The sequence below is a fragment of the Saccopteryx leptura genome, chromosome 8 (assembly GCF_036850995.1).
Source record: "Saccopteryx leptura isolate mSacLep1 chromosome 8, mSacLep1_pri_phased_curated, whole genome shotgun sequence".
Taxonomy (NCBI): domain Eukaryota; kingdom Metazoa; phylum Chordata; class Mammalia; order Chiroptera; family Emballonuridae; genus Saccopteryx; species Saccopteryx leptura.
In genome coordinates, this window is record NC_089510.1 from 63,069,814 (window position 1) to 63,094,538 (window position 24,725).

A 24,725-nucleotide genomic window follows, 5' to 3' on the forward strand; every position below is an offset into this window, starting at 1 on the left:
GAAATCATATTTCCTTCCTGGGTCCCAGTTTTCTATTCTATAACAACTTCTTACCATCCCTGCGGAAATAGAGGATTCTAGGAGACCACGTGAAGAGAAGAGGGGGACAGAGGGACGAAAGAAAGGGAGAGAAGTGTGAGGAAGGAGAGGGGAGTTTAAATATAATAGATAGGAAATGCCTTTTAATATGCCAGTGGGGAAAAAAAGTTGAAGATGAAACTGTATGTTTCATGAGGGCTCTATTTTTTCAGCATTTGCATTTTTAGTGTTTACACATACATAGCAATTTGGGGGAGAATAAAGATGGAATGAATGGAGATCCTCACGAGAGAAAAAGGAGCTAGGGGAGAAATGACAGGGATCCACTGAGCACTGAGCTCTCTGCTACCTGATCCCATCCAGGTTGTCCCCACATCGCGGCGGGACCTTTCTCCCAGCGAGCCGCCCTGAAACCGCCAGGGGGCGCTGCCCGGAGGCCGGCCCGGGCAGAGGGCGGAGCTGCTTTAAATTGCGGCGTCCTGCAGGTTGGCGTCTCAGTCTCGCAGCCTGGGAGCAGCCGCAGCTTCCTGCACCCCGACTCCAGCGCCAATCCGGACCTACACCCGGACCTAGAGCTTCTCCCGCGGCGGCGCAGGGAGCAGGACTCCGCGCAATAACTTCCTCTGTGCGGCTCCGCCACCCCCAGGAGCCCCGAGTGAGTGTCTGCAAACTCCGCCTGTTGCACCTGCCACCCCTGAGCCAACTGGGGCGCAGGAGTGTGCCATGGCGAACGCGGGGTTGCAACTGCTGGGTTTCATCCTGGCCTTCCTGGGCTGGATCGGGGCCATCGTCAGCACAGCGATGCCACAGTGGAAGACTCACTCCTATGCGGGCGACAACATCGTGACCGCTCAGTCCATCTATGAGGGGCTGTGGATGTCCTGCGTGTCGCAGAGTACCGGACAGATCCAGTGCAAAGTCTTCGACTCCTTGCTGAATCTGAACAGTGAGTGCATTCCCTTCCCCCACAGCTGTGACCCAAGACCCCATAACCCCCCAATGGCTCCGTTTTAGAGTAGTGGCTGTCAGCTCATTCTGTTAATAATCACATGGTTATCAGTCTTCAGTTGATCAAATCTTCTGATCCTGTGCGCTGTAGAGAGGAAGTAGAGAGAACTGTGGTTTGGGAATAGGAAAACCCAGGACTAAACTCTAGTTTTGCCTCTAATTCCCCGGGTAACACTTTTTCTCCTCCTCTAGGTGGGGTTTCATCTTAAATTCCAATGAGAGTGGGGTGGAGATTGAGAGGTGAAGGCTGAACTCGAACTTGAGTTCTTAGGCGTCTCCTGGACGTTCTAAGATTCGGTGTAAAGTGAAGAATGGTTGGGTTTGGACAAGAGGGTGGTATGCCTTGAAAAGTTTGGAGCCTGGTAGCTTCAACCGTTTATAAAGTTAAATAGATGATCTCAAAGTTTTCTATCAATATTTTTCTTTTTCCAGTCTATCTTTGCTATGACTTCTCAGAAAAAGTCACATTCCCACAGGGAATGCCCCAACGTAGTGCTTTTACTCACATTTAAATTTTAATCTTTTGATCCTTTGATATTTAAGATCCCATAAGTGTGGGGGTCTCCTTTGCAACCCTTTGCATGACTTTTTGAGGAAGCCTCTTGAGAGTCCCCTGAAGGTTTTCAAATCAGGGGTCTTCAAAGGAGGCACATTTAGTTATTTTGAAAAGTGAAGGTTGGTGGCAGCTGGGGAAAGGACAAGAAAGAAAAGTTCTAAATAACCCCCCATCGTGATATTACGGGAAGAGTGAAGATACTGAAGCAAAATATCATAAAAGAGACACCATTGAGGAGAGCAGATGTCAGCTGGGGGAGGAAGACAGCGAGAGAGGGAGAGGGAGAGAGAGAGAGAGAGAGAGAGAGAGAGAGAGAGAGAGAGAGAGAGACTTCTCTCCAAGTTCCCATCTTCAGCAAAGGAGTTTTCTGTGTAATGGAGGTTTGTTTCTTATTTCTGTCAATTGGGAAAGGATTATGGAGAGAAAAGTATTCCCAAGGAGAATGGGGAGGAGAATGACATGATCACCTTTTTCCTTTCATTGTTTTTTAAATAAAAGCTTTTGACTGCCTTGTCTAAACCTCATTAAATTTCCACTTACCTAGGTAATAACAGTTTATGGTTGGAGTATCTTCCTTGAGATATTACAGTAGGTGTCATGTAGCATGCATTTGTTACGTCCTTGGACTAACTTGACGGGAAGGTTTCTTAGTCTTTGGCTAGATAAACAAGGCTGTCCGCCAGCCCTTTACGGGCTGAGGCTGAGCAGTATTGTCATCAGTCAAGTTTAGTTCATTTGCTTTGTTCACCTCCTTCAAGTGGTTTTATTAAAAGCCATATACTTTAGGATTATTAAATCTGTTCCAAATCTGTTTAAATCCCTTGAACACCTGTGGAATTTGGTTAGTCAGTGTGCATGGTGGTTTTGGGTGTAGTCATTTTAGCCTTTCAAAGTTTTATTTTAGGATTTCTTTACACCAGTATCCCCCATGGAAAGATAAATACATGAAAGAAAATGGTATTGGGAATTTTGAGTGTCCTGTGGAGGAACTGGCAGATGAAGGTTCTAAGGACAATTCTAGAGCAGTTTCTGATCCTTCTGATCACAGTCGTTTGTTCTGACATGTTTAAATAGGTGTCCCTTTAACTGCCTCAAATGAGCAGTGGAATCAAATTGATTCATGTTGTAAATACTCAAACAGGTCATCCTTACCTATGATCATGTTAAAATGTTATTTATTTATTTACTCTTAGTTGCTATAGCTGTTAGAGGTCTTTAAGTTGTGGTGAAAGAATTAAACAGTGTCCTCCCCCTCTCCCCAGTACATGGTTTGGAGATTTCTACCTTATGACCATATATATGTATGAACTCCAGATTAGATTCCTCTTTTCATTTTATTTCAAGCCAGAGCTTATTCACAATGGGGCTGAGGTCTTTCTCTCAAAACCAATACCCAGAAGAGAGAGAGCTTTGACTCATAGGTATTCTCTCCAACCTGCCAATGACTCACTGAATGCCTCTGGATGGAGCCCAGAGAACCTGTCTTCCTTTCTCCACCTGAGCAGTGGTGCTCACACCCACCTGATGTACAGACCTGGGCTGGTGATTCATTGGCTGGTGTTGGTATAACTCTGTCACTTCTAAATGTGGACAGGATTATCTGTATATATCAGTAGTCTTCCTTGTAAAAGATTGCATTCCTCAAAGTACTTTTAGGTGAAAAGTTTAGCTACAAGTTTCCTAAAATTGAACCTTGTTCTCTCTGCCAGTGGAGCCCACTGGCATCTTAGGATCTAGATACAGGAATTTATCAAGGTTAAATGATAGTGCTAGACATGTTAAGAGCCCTCGTTCATCTCCTCTAAGTAGTGTCAGCTGTAAAAGAATAATTACCTAAGTGTCTAAAGAGATACAGTGCTCTTAAACCAATATAGGAAATGAGAGGGGTTTTTATGTTTGTGTTTGTTTGTTTTTTGGTGATTCTTACAAAGCAGTTTATGTAAATGTAAATGAGAAAAATCCCGAGGAAACAAATGTTGCACTTTGCATTGTGGTTTTACACTGGCTGAAGCCATTTCAATTCCATCCCAAGTATGTGATGTTTATTGACATGATGACTCCTGACAATGAAAGTTGGAATGTATAAAGGAGAGTGGCAGATTCAGTTATAGTAGACTTTTCTGGATTAAGTTGTACATCATCTTGCCTTGTTTTGATCCAATTCCCAAAGTTTGGAAAGCCAGTATCTATTTTATGTGCTTAGTTAATTGCTTCTTCTTGTTTGACTTTAATAGCTAGGGCTGTACAAAGATTGGACTTCCCCAGGAGGCGGCATAGTAGGAGGTGTATAAGCAGAGAAATAAGTAAGCATTTTTTAGGAATGTTGGAAGGAAAATCCAAGCACCAGACAAATGGGCGGTTAGACTAGACTCTCTAAGTCACATCTAACCTTGGGATTCTGTAATTTGTTTATAAGCTCCTCAAACCTGCTCAACTTGCTTTGCATGAATCCACATATGTGTAGGAGTGCTTAATGAGTATTGGTTGTCAGCAAGGTTTCCCAGCACTCTCACCCTGATGTCAGGCTCAATCAACAAGACAAAATCACTAACTTGGACATACTTTGAAGCATAGGCAGAGAGGAGGGCACCCGACTGCATTATGCCTACTGAACCAAGGGTGTTCAGGGAGCCATTATTGTTCAGGTCCATTTCAAGAATTAATTCTGACCACTGGAATAATGAAAAGCAGAACAGAAATCCAGCCTTGAGATCAGAAGTTCTTAATTCCTACCCTGATTTTACACTAACTTGTCATGTGTACAATGGTGAGCCACTTGGTCTTTCTGAGCTGTAGTCTTTCCACTAATAATACAGGGCAGAGTTGGGGGAATGAGGAGATGAATCCATCATTCATTTACCTGTTCAACCAACATGAGCTGTCTTGCAGCTGAGATGAAAGCAGCTAAGATGAAATATAAGGTGCTAAAGTTGATTTCTTTCAGTGCCAACAATTTTTGTTACTAACTGCAGTGATTGAAGGGAAAAAGTTAAGTGGCATAAAGGAAATAGAGAAACATAAATTTGATTGTGAGGGAAGGAAAGGAGGGAGGGAAAGAGGGAAGAATGGAGGGAGGTAGAGAGGTAGGGAAGAAGAAAGGACGGAAAAAAAGAAAGGAAGAGAGGAAAACTGCTTAGGACATTTTGAAAAATGGTAAGTCTTGCCTCATCCAAGATCACTTCAGTTTCTTTGCTGGTGTCCTGAGGTCACACCCAGTGGTCAGCAGTTCCTGCATCAATAAAATGGGAATGCTAACAATGAGGACTCTTGAGAAACTTTGAACTTGATTGAAAATGAGATTTAACAAGTGAAAAGGCCATGGGAGTATAGTTCTGTGATGGTCTGTGATGAGCTCATTTAATTCCAGAAGAGAGAGCAGTTTTGTTCTAGTGACCCAATGTTCAGTTCATTGATTTGCCTATTACTTATTAAGCAACAACTGATGCAAAGAGGGACTATGTGACAATGCAGATATACTTCAAATCTATTTTGTTTATGAGATATAGTTCACAGGGTAATAATATAATAATATGGCCATAAATAGCAGGAATAATGTCAAGTATTTAAAGAAGATTCTGCTTCTTATATGGTAAGACTTTAGAAAGTTTTAGAAAAAAAATATCTACTTACTTGTCTGTGCTTGTCTTGTTATGCTTATGTTGGTTAAGCTAACTGTAGTAGATCAGTAACTTCTAACTCATTTCTTGTTTTGTAAGTAGAGATAGTTGTATTTTTTTTTTCAAATTATACTTTTAGGTTGCAAGTGGTAAGAACTTCTTAGGGAGTCTTTAATCTCAAGATTATCAGTCTAGCTAAGTATAATTAAAAGACTGCTTTCTCTATTTATTGCTGAATAATGATGAGAAACAATGGTACGGCTTCTTGAATGTTTGCTAACCATTTTCTCTGCAGACAACTTTAGTCAGTGATAATAGTATTATAGAGATACTTGCAAATTTCAAGGACCAGGAAAGGAACATATTTGCTTCTAGATTTGATTTAATCAGACTGGCTTCCAGTTAGTTTTCCAAGGCTATATTGTATATATTGTACCTCTTTAGTCCAAAATATTATTTTCTAGCTTTTAAACATTTTTCAACTTCTCCAATCTGCTGATCATCATTCCACTAGGGGGAAAAAACCTCTTTAGAAGCTCATTAAATGTATAATTTAAAATTTTAGAAAACTAAAAAAATAGGTCAGATTAAGCAAAAAAATATGGATTTTTTTCCCCTGTATGAGTTACTAGTTTTTAATGATCTAACTAAGTCTGGCTATATGTAGCAAGGTTTTAGCATCCCCAGTCTCACTAGGGAGGCATTTCTCAGTATTTTCTTCGAAGGTTAAGCTTAAGACGAGAGTATTTTTACCTCGCATATTAGTAGAATTTGTAAAGGATATAGAGACATGTTTTAATTTAAATTCATTGTACATAGATTGCATAACCTTTGTAGTTTGTCAGGTACCATTTTTAGCACTTTGGATGAAAATTTGAACAAATATCTGACACGTCATCAAGGAGCTCACAATTATCTATTTTAGATCTCTAGCTTAAAAGACTTCCACAGACCTTAATTTGAAGGAGTCATCTAGTTCCATCTGAAGTTGTGCAATTTAGATACTATCTGCACATAAAGCCCTTATAACTTCTAACACAGTTGCTTACTTTAATTATTCTATCATTACATATGCCCAGCTGGGAAGTTTGTATGCTGCTGTGATTCTTAGCGTTTTATCCTTTGTATTGTCACATCTCCCTCCTGACATCACTATAGTTAAAAGTTCATCCAAATATTTCCAGTGAGTCAAAATGAGATTTTGAGTCTGATGCCCATCTAGTATTGTAAAATACAAAGAAATGTCCTTAGTCAATGCACATTAAACCAATCAAGGACATAAAACAAAACAAAACAAAAAAACCCACATTGCTTACAAAATAACACTATCATATTTTTTTAAATGAAACATGATTTTCTTTCTCTGTAGAGTTTATGACTCCTAACTATGCTTTTTTTTTTTTTGAATCTTCATTATTTTTGTACATTATACAAGCAAGGCGTTATTCTATAAAGAAATAAAACATACTAGACTCTGTCCCCTAGCCCAAAGAGACTTTGTAAAAGAAGTGGAGGAGTTCACTGGGTATGGCATGAATCAAATGTGTTTTCTTTGAGAAATGAGGCAATATTTAGCAATGAACACTGTGAGTCTTAGATAATTCCAGGTGAGAGCAAAGGGAGCTTTGAAGTAGTTCATCCATGTGTGTTGCCTGCCTGGATGGGTTTTACAGACCTGACTCATGAGACGGAGACCTAGTAGACTCCTTGTGAAGAGCAGCTTGTGCTCCAAGTGCTCAGACCGGCTGGGCTGGTAGCCTGCTGTTTTAAGTGCAAACCAGAATGATTATAATGGAAGCTGGGTTTGGTTGGAGGCCCTACAACTCCAACAAAGTGGAAAATTTGGAGGGAGATCAGAGAAAGGAACAAAAGTGATGAATAAAGAATCAGAAAATAGTATTTATGCGAAAACAAAGTGGAAGGAGCTGAGAGCTGTGCATATTTATATGGCTCGCATCGGAAGACTGTTGAGTGAATGTGCTCTCTATACCGTAGGTAAAAATTCCATCACCCCTTCTTTAAGACTCTCCTATGACTTCTGAATATACTTAGAATAATCTCTAAACCCTTTACCGTAGCTGACAAAGCCCTGCCTGATTTAGACCTTTTGCCCATGTTGCTAAACCCACCTCATTTTACTTTCCATCCTCCAGTGGGGTGACCAGCCACCCCGGGTGGTCCAGGATCAGGCATCTTCTCTGGCTGCAGGACAGGTAGTTTTAAAACCAAGATAGTCCCATATAGATGGACCAGAGGTCACCCTATCCTACAGGCACTTGGGTCATCTTTGCAGCTTTCAGCATCTCTTTCAGTATGCCTTTGCTTTAAGTGATTTTTCTTCTGAGTGCAATTTGAAATCTGTGTTGTGCCTAAGAGCTTAGTTACATTTTATTTTCATTTTTCTTCTTAGTAATGATTATCTTTGCAAAAACTATTGGTAAATCAGAAGAAAGGACACACCCTAACGGTGGAGTCCTTGGTACTTTCCTCTTCATACCACAGTGTAGGCAGCTTCAGTTCCTGGTAAACCCATGTTCCGTGGAACGTGTGTTTTGATTATTCAGCAGCTTTTATGCCACCCTGGAAACTTAAGATAATCATGTAGGGAGGGTGCATGGGTGCCCACACACAATTAGGAGGAGGTGGAGATGTCAGGGGAGGAGGGGTGTGTCTTTGCTTTGCTTTTTAATTCAATCAAGTAAAAGTATATCATGGCTTCCAAAATATCTCTCAAATACAGTAAAAATAAATTTTTTTGATACTTCTTAGATAGAGGTTGCTCTCACAGGTCAATTATGGCAGGGATGGAAATATTTTAAAAAATAAAATTTGATGTTTTGGATAATCTTAAATTCTCAACCCTGAAACTACTAAGATTGAGGTTAGGTCAAAATTAGACAGTGAGATATAAGACATTTCTATCACATCAGCCACTTTTGAAGAGCATCAAGAAGTCAGTTCTAATTCTCTGGTTAGAGATACCATCATTCACGGTTTACATAATAGAACATAGTCCCAAAGAATAATCAGTAGCCTACGGAAGACAGCCTGGTATATTACAATGTAAATAATATTTATATATGTAGAAATACTGGTCACATGTTAGCACTGTCAATAAGATAATGATCTATATGTGAAGGAGGAAATAAATCTAGACTTAACCAAACTCATCTCATCAGCAAAATTTCAGTTTGTTTTCTTTAAGTCTGTGCCTTTATGTCACAATGATGGTCTCAGGTTTTTACACTTTAAGAAACATTCTGGCGTAACCTCTGAAACCTGCCCTTAACTGTTTGATCATGATTTAAGATTCAGTGACAATAACAGGAAATTAGAAAATTAGTGGTATCCTGAGAAACACTACATTGAATTATTGTATATTTGACAGCATGACAATTGAAAAAGTCTTAAAAACTGATGGTGTCTCTGAATATAAATCAAGTAACATTGCAAAGATTGTTTAGTTTTGGTCTAAGAAAAATGGCTTTCATATCCTCCACTCACCCAGTCACTGGAGATACAAATGCTGTTTATTAAGCCATGATAACCTTTAAGAATCATCTTTTATCTTTCAAATTCACCCTTTTTATTTTTTTAACTTGATAACTGAGGTATAAAGCTGTTGACTCTTACCAAGATGTATTGTAAACCATTTTAATTATAAATGGTTTAGCATTAAGGATAATACATATGATTGTATTTTAGAATTAAAATATCCATTAGTAAGGATTAAAGATGTATTAGATCAGCTAAACCGATTCAACCACATAATTAATTATTTTTCCAGAGGAATTTGAATTGAATGTTGAAAACATAAAATGTTAGAGCCGAAGGGCTTCTTATTCATTATCTAGCCAGTTGTTTGTTTTTCTGGAAAATAAACTATCTTGGTTACCTACAGAAATGGCACCAGAACTGGGGTCTTCTGACTCGTAGTTTAATATTTTTTCTTTCAAACAACATTGAAATATACTCGGTCTGCCATGCTCCTTTCTTGTTGGTCTAGTCATGATAATATTTTACGTATTTTCTGCCAGGCACTTTGCAAGCAACCCGCGCCTTGATGGTGGTTGGCATCCTGCTGGGACTGATAGCTATCCTTGTGGCCACTGTGGGCATGAAGTGTATGAAGTGTCTGGAAGACGATGAGGTCCAGAAAATGCGGATGGCTGTCACTGGGGGTGTGATATTTCTTATTGCAGGTAAGAGAGGTCCTGCCCCCCTTTCTGAACTGTTTCTGACATGGTTTAAGATCTAGTTTTTCCATTTCCTTAGATGATGTTGAATTTCTCGCACCTGAATTGATTTATTTCAGTCCCTTGAAAACCTGAAGACATAGAAACCTTAAGTCCTGCTGACTTTCACATTCTTAAAGACAAACCCAATGAAAATTTGAGATCTGTGCTCCTAGTGGACAGGTCTGTTCTTTGAGGTTTCAGGTGTCAATGGTTTATTAAAACCAGTTCCCCCAGGTGAAGAGAGCTATATCCTATCTGTCAAACACTAAGGAACAATTCTATTTACATAGAAAATTTCTGTGGCGTCCCCACAGACAATATGTGACAAATATGGGGAGTAGTGAGAGAGAACATAAAGAATGTGTGAATCATACAGCTGTATCAGGAATGGGTGGGATTGGGATTATTGGAGAAAAATGAAAATATTATTTAGGTGGGAAAATCTGGTTCCAAAATAAACAGGATGCACCCATAGATCAGGGAAGACAATGGCCAGTTGGAGTGGAGGTAGAATGTTGGAATGGTAAGAAACTAGGTTAAATGAATTAAGAATGAAAACAATTCAGAAAGGCCTTGGGGACAAAAACATCAACAACAACAACAACAAAACAGCCCATATGTATTTGTTGCTTTATTGAAGTATTGATTGATGAGTTAGACCGTAACCTTTGAGAAAATGAGAGCCAGAAAAAGACATGGCAGTTCCATGTTAGTGTTATAATGCTTATTTTAAATAAGATTGCATGTGTGTGTACAATAATATTTTACATATATATATATATATAGCCTATTTTTGAAATACACTATTATATACTATAATATATATATATAATATTCTATTGTCTTTGAAAATGACACCAATGATCTAATCTACCACTAGGGAAAACTAGACTTGGACTTTCTCTTCTCATTTTCTCTTTGACAAAAAACCTGGTAGGGGCCTTTGTCCCAGTATAATATGTGGATTTAATCAATAATAAAGAGTGCCCGTGACTTTGCTAAAGATTGATTAAAGTCACCTCTCTTTCACTTTATCCAAATTAGCTCAATGTCCTCAAAAAACATGGATGGTGCTTTCTTCTCAAAAGTTTAATTTTAAAGGCTATGAAGAGATGAACCACATAGCACCCTTCCTTTGCTCACCTTCTTGTAATTCCCTTAAGTGACTACATCACTCCCAGTTCAGTTTAAGAGATTTCCTAGGGAATGAGGATTGAAGTTTCAGAGTGTTCTCATGCTGCAGCTGAGCAGCCCAAAGCACTAGTGTTTTCTGCCAAGGATCACAGACAATTAGCCTGGACCACGTTTTCTTTCTTTTCTTTTCTTTTCTTTTCTTTTCTTTTCTTTTCTTTTCTTTTCTTTTCTTTTCTTTTCTTTTCTTTCTTTCTTTCTTTCTTTCTTTCTTTCTTTCTTTCTTTCTTTCTTTCTTTCTTTCTTTTTGAGGGTAAGAAGGATGGAGCATTTTAAGACTTAATCTGTCTATATTGATCGTTCCTTAGAATTACTATAAAAGAAAGTTATTTAATTTCTTTGGATTAGAAAAATCAAGCTATTTTATACTTCTTTCAGATGATGGAATGAATTATTTTGACTGAGTAGTTTCTTTGGTTTTACTGAAATATGAAATGCATGGAAAATTGAGAGTGTGCTGCATGGATTTTTCGATGTGGCTTCTTAGCAGATCTCCCAGTGATGCCTGGATGGTCTGGTCCATTCTGAGACAGGTCCTGCTCTTTTCTGCTGTCTAGCTGCTTACTTTCCTTCTGATCCTACAGAAATGTAATTTTGAGCTTTGGTCAAGAAGACTGTAGAAAGGTTTTCATGTTCCCTTTTTCAGGTGACTCATCTATAGTAATAAGAATATCAGTTTTATCAAAAATAGTTGCATAAAAATATTTTTTGAAGATCGTAAATGACATGAACCTGCTGAATTGTTTCCAAAAATGTTTTATTTGTGCCAGTGACCTTGAATTATAAATGAGTAAGATGAAAGAGTAAAAACTATGCCTAACTGTGACCTAATTTTTTGTCCGTCTTAACAGAATACTTGGAAAAAATTATGTCTGAATTTCTAATCTCCCTAAATTAAAATTGTCTGACTTAAAATTGACTAAATTAAAAAAGGCAGCACTATTGATGAGCTTTAATTCTTGTCAAATCCTTATTAAATGTAATGGCCTCTATACTTCTGCTCAGTGTTCTGTAGTGATTAACAGTCTTTTGTTTTGACTTTCTCTAGGTCTGGCTATTTTAGTCGCCACAGCATGGTATGGCAATAGAATTGTTCAAGAATTCTATGACCCCATGACCCCGGTGAATGCCAGGTAATGCTATTCACGTGTAAAACAGCTTGTTTTCTGAGAAAATACCCTTTTATGATCTGTAAAGTCCAGCTGGTGCCACAGCTTCCCAGATTTGCTTTCCAGAATATTATGTCAGACTTGAAAATTATTTGAATGGCCTGTGACTCATGTTAAAATTAGTTTGATAATTGTTTTAACAGCCTATATTGATGACAGAATGTGTTTAAAATAGAAAAATTCCAAGCTTTATTCTTTGCAACTGTGTGCTGGGCCTTTTCTTTCTTTCTATTCTTTTTAATATTGATAAAAATATTAATGGATCAGAAATGTACTTTTTGCAGTATATTGTGATACTTATAATACATGTGATTATTTTGATTATTTGTTACTAATAGCTTCTGATTGAAAAAATGTGGTACTACTCTGGCTTAATAAATAATACTTCATTCTTAATGGTTTAACTTTACTTATGAAAAAAATAAGTTGTGATACTACTTTAAAATTTTATGTTCTATCACAACTATAAAATTGACTTGCCAAAGGTCACCTTTCTTAATATTACAAGTTGTGGAAGTTCAAGGGCTGATTCTTGGCTCTCATGTAATGACACTCTTTGATCAGGGACAAGGCTCTTTGTCTCACTGTGTTCATGTCTTTAAAGCCTAATAACTACATTCAGAGTCAGGATGTTAAGATGTAATTATTGTTTGTTGAGTACTAGGATGATGAGATGAAAAAAAGCCAGTAGTTGGATAGATAAGGTGTGATTTATTTATATAATCACCCACGTACAAGAGAACCCATACTGCAATGATTGTGTTTGAGCCCTTCTCATAAGGTTTACAATGTAGGGACACAAACTGCTGGAGGTCAGTAGGCTCAATTTTACGAGTAATGGATGTGACAGCACTTTATAAATTGCTAGGCACTGTACACATATTCTTTTCATTGTCTCAGGTGATCCCGAAAGTAGTCCAGTAAGGCATATGTAATTATCCTGCTTTAAGGAAAGGAGAAACTGAGGTTGAGAAGTGAAATTACTAGCACACAATTACAGCAGTTGAGAGTTTGCTTCTGGATCCAAACTCAGGCTTTCTAACTTTAGATCTAGCTTTCTCTACTTTTATTGTCCACAGTCAGTCATAGATCCTCCCCTCAGGAGTCTGGCTTAACACATCTATGTTGTTTAGCTTAATCTAGAATGCTCCATGGGCGGGCTTAGAAGGCTTTATTACAGGAGAGGTGGGTGGGGAGAGAGGGGAGAACAGAGGGACAAATATACAGTGACAGATAACAATTTGACTTTGGGTAGTGGGTATACAACATAAGCAACAGTTCAAATGCTACAGAAATGTTTACCTAAAACCCATGTACTCTTATTCATCAATATCACCCCATTAAATAGAATTTTCTAAATAAAATAACATTTAAAAAAAGAAGGCTTTATTACAAAACCATAAATTTCAGGTTTCAATGTATACAGTGACCTGGGATCAACTATGAAACACTAACAGTCTAGCACTCTAGCAGTTTCTGTATAGAATATGGTTGATACTTGGAGATTGCATGACTGGGTAAATTTTAGCTTAGGAATCATAGTTCAATCCTGACTTCTATAGTATATAAACATGCTTTACAAGTCTCCTACACATGGAAAAGTCTTTGGAAATATTTGTGTAATTAACCTGGTGTTGCGTGCCCTATTGCCTGATCTACTGTTGCACATTGTCAACAATTGCCAGGTAAACATTTTTGTGTGGGCGATCACAAACCTGAAAGTACTTCCCCCAGTAATCATGGAAGAATTGTTTTCAGTGGGAAAAATATATTTATATATGTAATGAGATTTCTAATTATATCAGAAAATTTTCCAATGATTCATTGATTAAGCAAATGCATTTTTCCCTTTTAGGTATGAATTTGGTTCAGCTCTCTTCATCGGCTGGGCTGCTGCTTCTCTCTGCCTTCTGGGAGGTGCCCTACTTTGCTGCTCCTGTCCTCGAAAAACAACATCTTACCCAACACCACGGCCCTATCCAAAGCCTGCCCCTTCCAGTGGGAAAGACTACGTGTGATACAGAAGCTAAAGGAGACAACCCGGCGATTAATAGAAGATGGACATTGAGATGCTATCATTGACTTTAAGACCTTAAACTTTGATGATTGTAGTCTGAACTGTGGTATTATAAAAAAACAAAACATATTTTTTAAATACCCATTGCTAAAAATGACTTAGTCTTATTTTATCTCCTTTCCTTAATATGGAAGGGAAGCCTTGTCCATATGTATTACTGCTTCCCACTGACTGATCATCTCAGATGTGGGGAGGGGTGCTCCTTAATTATAGATATTGTATATAGACATGTTTTTCTATAAAATATTAGGTAGTAAAATCTCTTCTATGGATATCAACATACTTAAAACATATCTAAAAATATATCTATATATAGAAATATATAGAGATATATATATGTCTATGTTGATTAAACAAGTAGTTTATTTGGCATATGTCTCTTCTTTCTATATGTACACATATAATAGGTCAAATATCATTTACCCTCCTTCATTAGCTTTTAGTGTATTTGATATAGAGCCAACCTACTAAAATTCTTTCAGTTCTTCACATGTGCCCTTTTCATATGCTTATTTTGCCTTTTCTCTATGATCTTTTGGCACTTGCTTTGTCATCAGTTTATCATTCTTCATGCCATTATATATATATATTTTTTTTTTATTAAGTTGGGCTTAACCTTTGAATCTAATACAGTTCCTAAGGATACTATTTAATTTCTAAAACCAATAAGACTCTCTTACAATTCAGAGCTTTGGGGGCAAATCTTTCTGCATGGCCATATAACATATTCTTGTTGATCTTCCACCTCATCTCTGTACTCTGACCTGTAACACTTGTTTGCTTGACAATATTTGTCTTTTTGAGTAGCTCTATGCTGCTTTCCCAAGTGTTGTGACACAATTTTATTGATTGAAATGTTAAGCTACTTATTACAGTTGTATCCCTCCAAACTACCTTTTTTTTTTTCTCCCTACTCAGGTTTATGGTTTCTCCTATGTAATTATTATATAGTTTACCTCTCCCCAGATAGGTATGGTTTGTTTGCATGAAGTGCTAGATTTCTTGTAATGATAATCTGGTGACAAATATTCTCTCTGTAGCTACAAGTGAGTCACTTGTTTTTTCTCTTTTTCTATCTGTCAAATTGAGATAATGATACTTGACTAGCTGGTGGAGGTAGTGTGAGTATTAATTAGTTGGTATTATGCTCATTCTTTGAACATGAAATATGCCTAAGTAGTGTTTCTACTTGCTCAGTTGGCTGTTAGAACTCATTGAACCAAACTTACACACACACCTTCATATTGTTTGTACCTTCCTTTTCCCCTCCAGTCCATTTCTTTTCCTTCAGTTGTGCCAATTACGTTGGTGTTCTGTTCAATTTTAATAATTGCTCCTAGTTTTCCAGTCTGGAAAATACTACTTTACTCAAGCAAAATGATGTAATGAAAAGGGTGTTGGTGTCTGGAGACCTGATTTGAGTATTGGTGCTATCAATTACTGTCTGAGTTTGGGCACGGTACTTGGCTGGCCTAGATTTATTGTATCATCTGTAAAAAAAGGGATTGTAATTCCTGACCTGCCTACCTCGCAGGGCTTTAAAGGGGATCTAGTGAGATAGAATATATGCAGATGGGGTTTGTAAGGTGAAGAGTACTATAATAGAGGAAAGAACTAAGGAATTTAAGTGCATAGCTTGGGATTACTTTTCAAATGACTGAAAAGAGAGCAATTTTAAGGACTGGGTTGCTTGCCTTAGTCAGTCTCTCAATCAATGAGACACTACAGTGAAATTCAGCTTATTAAATGAGGAGGATTATGAGGAGGTCAGTTTCTTCAATCAGTATGGCCTGATGCTTTCTGTAGCTAAATTTTTCTCCTCTTAAAAATGTAGAATTGACCTAAAACAAGTATGCAGATATAATGGGTAAAATAGAAGTGTGTTGGCAAAGCCAAAGTATGGAATATTTTTTGAATTATAACAACTTGCAAGGACCCTGGCTGGTTTGCTCAGTGGTAGAGCATCAGCCCAGTATGTGGAAGTCTCAGGTTCAATTCCTGTTCAGGGCATACAGGAGAAGCAACCATCTGCTTCTCCACTCCTGCCCCTTCCCCTTTTCTATCTCTTTCTCTCTCTTCCACTCCCACAGCCATGGCTTGAATAGTTCAAGCAAGTTGGCCCTGGGTGCTGAGGATGGCTTCATGGCCTCACCTCAGGTGCTAAAATAGCTTGGTTGCTGAGCAATGGAGCAGCAGCCCCAGATGGGCAGAAAATTTTCCTGTAGGGGGCTTGCCAGGTGGATCCTGGTCGGGGCACACACAGGAGTCTGTCTCTCTGTCTCCCCACCTCTAAGTAAAAGGAAAAAAAGTTTAAAAAGATAACCTGCAAGGATATTCAAAGTGGATATCTGTTAAGTATTGCCTTCAAAGGTGTTGCTGTTAGCTAGCAGCACACACTGCTAAGATTGTCTGGGAATGGTAATTCATAATAAAAACCACAAGGGAAAGTTATTCAAAAGATTGCATCATATAAGGATTTGAACCTAGTAAATTTTAGTGTCTTCCAAACCTGAGTCTATACTATGCTTCTGGAAGATATAATTCAAAGAGCCTTTTACATAAATCCTAGTAACATGCATAAATGCAGGTGGTTTACCAGTTGCTGAACTCTTCAAATAAATCTATAATCCAAAATGACCAACAAAATTATTAAACCAGAATTTAGTCAATTTTGATATTTTTGTATTCTGCTACTGTATCTGGAAATAGACCTAATAGATATTTTGGGATTTTGTAATGGGAATTTGTATAAAGCATTATTCTTTTTCAATAAATTGTTTTTTAAATAAAAACATAGATCCTTGGCTTGTTTTTCTAATCATTATTTCAAGATTTCAATGGGTAGTAAGAAGTTGTTAAATCTGGATATTACCTTAAAGTAGAGTGAACATGTTTTGCTAATTAACTGGATATGAACTGTGAGATTAAAAAAAAAAGGGGGGGGGTCAAAGATGACTCCAAGCATTGGGTTGGGGCAAACAATTGATGTGAGAGAGCTACCGAGAACCCAGAGAGGGAAGAGAAGATGATTTGGGGTAGAATCTGACTCACTCTGTTCCTAAGAACCTCTGGGTCATCTCTCAAATATCTGAGTGACTCCTCCTAGTAGAATGCCCTATTTCTCTCTTGGTGAGAGCTCTTTCATTATCAAAGCTGGTGATAGGAGAGAATGCCAGAAGTTATTTCATTTTCTTCATCTATAAAAAGGAAACATATTGTAATGAAAGACTAAATGATAAAATAACCAACTGTGAAAGCACTCTGCAAGTTTAAGATGACTGTTCCTCACAAGGTGGAAGGGTGAAAGAGATTCATTATTGCTTTTGTAATGAATACAGTCAAAACTACCTCTTAGGAAAGCAAGTGACAAAACATATTCACTGGTTACCTAAAAATATCAATAATTGAGAGAGACTTAATTACAGCCTCTCCTGGGCAATTTTCACATTAAAGGGACAGGTTTGTAAAGAGAGGACGGTAGCTCTAGTGGACTCGCAGGCATCAGCATGATAGGTGAGAGACTAAGATTACTGTCAGATTGATTTGAACTCTTCTCAAATGAATCAGATGCACCAGAATCTTCACTCTCCACAGATTTAAATCTTTGAAGGTAGAGCCTGGGCCAAGGAGGCCAGTGTAGCTGGAATGGATTAAGCTAGAAAGATAATAATAGGAGGGGATAACATAAAAAGAGAAAGAATCTCAATTGTATAGGGCATAATGGACCATTGTAAGGACTTCATTTTTCTTTCAGTAAAAGTTTTGAGCAGAGGAGACACAGATCTAAATTATAATGTAATAGACTTGGTTTTGTCTGTTGTGTTGAGAATAAATCTATAAGAGGGCAAGGAGAGAAGCAGAGAGTTCAGAGAGAAATTATATAAAAATGCTGCCAAGAGATAGCTTGGTGATAGCAATGGGTAGGAAGAAGTTGTTAAATCTTAATATTACTTTAAAGTAGAGAGAACATGTTTTGCAAATTAACTGGATATAAAGTGTGAGATTACAAAAAAGTAAAAAATTACTCCAAGATTTTGGGCCTGAGCAATTGATGGGAGAAAGCTACTAACAGCAAGAGAGGGAAGACTGTGGGGGAGCATGTCTGAAAGAGAAAATTGGAAGTTACACTTTGGACAGGTTAAGTTTAAAATGCTTAGTGCATATCCAAGAAGAGATGTTCAGTAGGCACTAGGGAAAAAGAAAACAAAGCAAAACAAAAATAAAGAGAGAAAGAAAAACAAAACAGAAATGTAGAGAACTGAAATTAAGAGAGTTTTCAAGAAAAGAGAGTAATCAAACAGTTTCACATGATTTATCAAGTTGAAAAATATACCCCAGTCTTTGTATATTTAAGCTGATGTCTATAATCACTAGGCTAAAAGGTTAATAAGAATGGGGAAATAAAACTTATTTACCCATTATTGAATCTTTTATCATCTTCCAAATTATTTATTCCAATATTCTCCTTCAGAGTATCTCAAATAAGTATGGCATATTAGAGTTGTAGACCCACCCTGGATTTTAGTCCTGAGGTGGTCCTTTTCTAGTCCCACTTATTAATTATTACATTTTAATAATTTAATGTAGCCAAAGCCAAATTAGTCAGTTTAGGTATTCTGGGAAGCAGGATGCCAGAATAGAACTAGAATTGCAAAGGGTGGAGTGTTAATGTCTATGAAAGAGAAAAGAAATATGTTATAAAATTCTCAGCCAACTTCTATTTTTATGCCTCATTGGATAGGTTTGTTTCCCATGGTTGCATTCAGTACTAAGTGAAGTTGGGATGTTTAGTTTCATAGATGGGCATGTTACTGCCCATTAAAATCAGATTTTTCCTGCCTCATTAGCTCTGCGGCCTTGACCAACTTGCTAATATCTCTCAGGCTCAGTAATAATATGTGTTCAACTTAACTCACAGGGTTATGGTGGAAACCAAATGATATAATGTGTGTGAATATCCTTTACAAACCAAAAATACTGCACAAATATAAGGGATTAGGGTTCAAAAGAATAATTCTTTTTTCCTAAATTAACGCCTTTATCTTGATAACTTCAAGTGCACAGTTAATTGGTACGAGTCCTCTCCCTGAGTTCAAATATCAACCTACCTCACTATACATCTTCCACTACAATATATGGACTCAGCATTGAAAGCCTCATGTTACAGAATTAAGAAGACAGAGATTGTAACACTTAGTACAGGCAAGAACATTTCCTGATGATGTGACTTTCAAAAAAGGATAAAACTGAAAAAGTAGATACAATAAAAAGAATGTTTATTGAGGTCATTTTACTATTTTACTTCATGAGATTTTGGAAGCAAAGCAATGTTCCTGACATATCAGTAAAACTACCACCTCTTCAGGTCAACATTTATTTAGGGCTTACTATATACTAACTCTTGATCTAAACACAATTTTGTGTAGAGAGAGGGTGGTAAAACAGTCTCTGCTTCAGAGCCACCTTGCTGTAGCACCCCCGTGGCACTATTCTCTTTGTGGTCTATATGAGCAATGCCCCTTAAAAGCTTTGCAGTGTATAGTCCAAGGGCTATACACACACAGGGCCTCAGAAACAGAAATTCTGAGAAAAATATAAATATATATTAAATAGGATACAAATAAGATTTGTGAGAAGAAACTTGAATGACCACTAATAATCAAAAAACCAACTTATTTCATATTTTTTTAATTTAATTAATTGTATTTACATAGATTCTAGGGTCACCCCGAATGCATCCCTCTCCCTTATTCCCCTCAACCTCTCCCTTGTCCCCCTCCCTACAGTGCCCTCCCCCCTTCCCTTCAGGTTTATCCCATCCTATCATCCCCTTTCCCTCTGTCCTCTTTTCCTCTGGTCCCTTTGATCCCTCCTCTGTCTCAATTCCATCCTCAGTTCTCATTATTCCTTGGATTCCTCAAATGAGTGAGGTCATATGATATTTTCCTTTCTCTGCCTGGCTTATTTCACTCAGCATAATAGTTTCCAGGTCCCTCCATGTTGTTGCAAAAGGTAATATTTTCTTCTTTTTCATAGCCCCAATAATATTCCATAGTATATATGTACCAAAGCTTTTTAATCCACTCGTCCACTGACGGACACTTGGGCTGTTTCCAGATCTTCACTATTGTGAACAATGCTGCCATAAACATGGGGGTGCATTTCTTCTTTTCAGTCGGTGATATAGTATCCTTGGGATATATTCCTATAAGTGGGATGGCTTGGTCAAAAGGCAGTTCCATTTCTAATTTTTTGAGGAATCTCCATACTGTTTTCCACAGTGGCTTCACCAGTCTGCATTCCCACCAGCAGTGCAGGAGGGTTCCCCTTTCTCCACATCTTCGCCAGCACCTATCGTGTGTTGTTTTGTCAATGAGCGCCATTCTGACTGGTGTGAGGTGGTATCTCATTGTGGTTTTAATTCACATTTCTCTAATGATTAGTGATGAACATTTTTTCATTTGTCTATCGGCCATCTGTATGTCCTCTTTGGAGAAGTATCTATTCATTTATTGTGCCCATTTTTTGATTGGATTGTTTGTCTTCCTGTTGTTGAGTTTTACAAATTCTTTATAAATTTTCGTTATTAATCCCTTATCAGATGTATTGTCGAATATGTTCTCCCATTGTGTGGTTTGTCTTTTTATTCTGTTCATATTGTTTTTAGCTGTGCAAAAGCTTTTTAGTTTGATATAGTCCCATTTGTTTATCCTGTCTTTTATTTCATTTGCCTGTGGAGATAATTCAGCAAAGATATTGCTGTGATAGATGTCGGTGAGCTTACTGCCTAAGTTTTCTTCTATGTTATTTCATATTCTTTAGATTGGTAAAAATCTTAAAATCTAAAAATACTATTGATTGGCTAAGATATGAAGAAATGGGTTTTCACCCTTATCAGAACTGTAAATTCATAAATTGCTATAGAGAGCCAATTTCAAAATATCTAATAAAATCAATCCTTTCAGTGTGAGCCAGTAATGTTAACCTGAGCTATAACCTTGAGCTCTGGCCAGATAGTTCAGTTGGTTAGAGCATCATCCTAAAGCACAGAGGTTGCCAGTTCGACCCCTGGTCAGGGCACATACAGAAACAGATCCATGTTCCTGTCACTCTCTCTTCTTTCCTCTTTCTAAAATCAATGAAATAAACATTTAAAAAAAGAGAGAAATAACCTTGAGAAATTAATGCAAGTGCTTATTGTTGACGGTGTTATAAAAAGGAGAAATTATTGGTATTAAGTGCTCAGGGGAGCCCAGAGGCAAAGAGCAATTAAAAGCCTCAGAGAAGTCTAATAGGAAGGTAATTATTATTTTAATGTTTTTTAATTAATTTTTTTATTTATTGTGTTAACACGGATTCAAGTGTCCCACTCAATATAACACCCTCACCCCCTAGCCAAGTGCACCCCATTATACTTTCTTTTCCCCTTAATTCCTTCCTCCCTCCCCTCTGGGATTCACTGTCCTGTTATCTGTATCTACATGTTATGCATATTCAATTTCACTAATACCTGCACCTTCTCTGATCCCATCCTCTTATCCCCCTTCCCTCTGACAGCTGTCCCTCTGGTCCCTGTGGCCCCACCTCTGCCTCTATTCCAGTCCTCAGTTCACCTTGTTCATTAGATTCCACATATAAGTGAGATCATATGACATTTTTCTTTCTCTGCCTGGCTTATTTCATTTAGTGTAATAATCTCCAGGTCCATCCATGCCATCGCAAAAGTTAAGATTTTAGCAGGAAGGTAATTATTAAAGGATGGTTGAGAATCTGCCATTTGACTACTTCACTCCACCAGCTACTATCCAAACCACAATCACCTCATATTTAGACTAGTGGAATAACCTCCCAAAAGATCTTCCACTTCCAGTCCTGTGTTCTATAGTCCAGTGTTTTGTTTTGTTTTGTTTTGTTTACAGAGACAGAGAGAGAGAGTCAGAGAAAGGGATAGACTGGGACAGACAGACAGGAGCAGAGAGATGAGAAGCATCAATCATTAGTTTTTCGTTGCACATTGTGATACCTTAGTTGTTCATTGATTGCTTTCTCATATGTGCCTTGACCGTGGGCCTTCAGCAGACCGAGTAACCCTTTGCTGGAGCCAGCGACCTTGGGTCCAAGCTGGTGAGCTTTTGCTCAAACCAGATGAACCTGCGCTCAAGCTGGCGACTTCAGGATCTCAAACCTAGGTCCTTCCGCATCCCAGTCTAACGCTCTATCCACTGCGCCACCACCTGGTCAGGCAACAGCAGTGATATTTTAAAGACATACAATAATTCTTCTGTCTATTGTTCTGAATCTTCCTCCAACAAACTTAAAATAAAAAATGACACTAGCTACCTTCCCATCCTCATACCTGACCATGTCCTCTTATATCATTCTGCTCCAACTATTCTGGTCTCCTTACTTTTCCCATGATACCTACAAGCTTCTGAGGTTTATTGTTAATCTCCTGATATGACTTTTGCCCCAGAAGAATCATAAATATCACCCTATCAAAAAACATTTTTCTGATCATGCTATACAAAATAGAACACTGTCACTCTTTATTCCCTTGTCTTGCTTTATTTTTTTTATAATATGTCAAGAATGATAAAAGAATGTATATTTATTCAAACATTAGTATTGGACAATATTGTTGGATTGTTCCACTGAATAAATGCTCTCTGAAGGCTGGGGATTTTTTTTATTTCTATACATTCTTTAAATAAATTGAGATCTGAAAAAAGGGAGAGTTTTGATCAACCTCACAAAATTAAGGATGATGCTAAAGTTAAGTTTAGATTTTCTGAGTCCAGATCTTGGTCTTTTTCCTCACCCTATTGTGTAGCTGGCTGTGCACATAGATTAAAACCCTCCCCTGATCTCAGGTTTCTGTGCACGTACAAAACAGTCTCGTACTAAGGCCAGGAATCCTAGGAAATTAAGTCGGTTGAGATGAAGTCTCCTGTTATTTAATCTTTATAAATTTAAACTGCTACCTCATTGTGCAGTAGTCCCACTTAGAAAAAAATAAATAAAAGAAAGAAAAAAGAAAAAAAAATTTCTCCAAAGAAAATATCAGGGTTAATCCTCTCAGTGAAACTTAAGCTATAGGTTAGCTAGAGAAAAGAAAATTCCTTTTATAAGGACTTGTTTTTCCTCAGAAACTTGTAACATTAATGCTTTTTTCCTGTGGCTTATTGCACGTCATAAATCTTTTAATCCTCTGTATCCTGATGAGTGTGACCCAAGCACTGTTTCTGTTCACTAGTGTGGACGTGACAACCCTCCAGGCTCAATCTTGGGGCTGTCAGAATTGTAAGAAATTGTCTAGAGCAGTACCTGGCACAAAGTGGGTATTTGAAAACTTCTGTTCTTTAAATATGACATGAATGTATCTTGCCTGTAGTATCACAAATGTTTGTAGGGGAGTTTTTTATTTTATTTTATTTTTTAGTAGTTTTCAAGGTCTGAGAAAATTATCTCAGGTGGATTTCATGTTTTGAACATTTATTAGATGATGATTAAAATAAAACTGTAATGAGAGTCATGAACATAGATAAGAGTGCAGTGGTTGCCAGGGGGAGGGAGATGAAGGACATCTAGAGGAGGTGGAGGGTGGGGTTGGGGGAAGGATATAAAGAGGGACAAATGTAAGGTGAAGGAAAATGATTTGGCATTAGGTGATGGATATACAACATAATTAACTAATCAAATGATGGAGTGATGTTTGCCTGAAATCTATGTACATTTATTGATCAACATCACCCTATTAAAATTAATTTTTTAAATAAATAAAAAAATTAAGCTAAAAAAGAGCAGTCTCTACATTATATTTTTATTTTACTAGAGAAACATGCATTTTGTGATACACTTTATATTTTTAATTCTTGTATTTTTTTACTGCTTTTCAGACATTTTTGAAAACATCTTTTTAATCCATTTTTAATAAGTAATGTAGTTTATAGTTTAACTATTTAATGTGGTAGAAATAATGTGGGTAAAGTCTGCATCTGTAAGAATTAATGACTTAGTTGTTGGGACAAAATAACCCTAAAGAATAATGTTCAACTACTCAGCCATAAGAAATGATGACATCGGATCATTTACAACAACATGAATGGACCTGGATAATATTATACTGAGCGAAATAAGTAAATCAGAAAAAAACTAAGAACTATATGATTCCATACATAGGTGGGACATAAAAATGAGACTCAGAGACATGGACAAGAGTGTGGGGGTTACGGGGTGGGGGGAGGAGGGGGAGGGGGTTGGGGGAGGGTAGAGGCACAAAGAAAACCAGTTAGAAGGTGAAGGAAGACAATTGGATTTTGGGTGATGGGAATGCAGCATAATCAAATGTCAAAATAACCTGGAGATGTTTTCTCTGAACATATGTACCCTGATTTATCAAAGTCACCCCCATTAAAATTAATTTTAAAAAAAGAAGAAAATTTTTTAAAAAAGAATGTTTGTCAGATGACATTAGTTTTTTCTAATTGAGTAATAGAAGTAAAGATTATTAGATATATAATTTATATGAAAATGGTATTTTTTAACTCTTGAAAGAGCTTATTTATTCACTCAATTTCAACAGGGTTTGTTGAAATTTGTTTTTATTACTAATGGCTTTTAAAATTCTCTCTTTTACAAAAACATAAATTAAAAGCAAGGATTATCCAGAAAAGCAAAAATATTGAATTAATATATATTCTATATTGAAATTTTTGTAGAACATGAATTTAACTATTAAAACATTGTCTTTTTATTATAATCAATCTTTACTAAAAAAATTATAAATTAAGGGCATGTAATAAACTATATATAGTGTGTTCTGAACACTAG

At 37.2% G+C, this 24,725-nt stretch overlaps 1 protein-coding gene across 1 annotated transcript; it reads left to right on the forward strand.

Moving 5' to 3' along the window:
* Positions 1–514: 514 nt before the first annotated feature.
* CLDN1 (claudin 1) lies at positions 515–16,687 on the forward strand. Its single transcript, XM_066347168.1, has 4 exons — positions 515–985; positions 9,258–9,422; positions 11,698–11,782; positions 13,674–16,687. The coding sequence occupies exons 1-4, from the start codon at positions 763–765 to the stop codon at positions 13,834–13,836; spliced, it is 636 nt and encodes a 211-aa protein (XP_066203265.1). The 5' UTR covers positions 515–762; the 3' UTR covers positions 13,837–16,687.
* Positions 16,688–24,725: the final 8,038 nt, after the last annotated feature.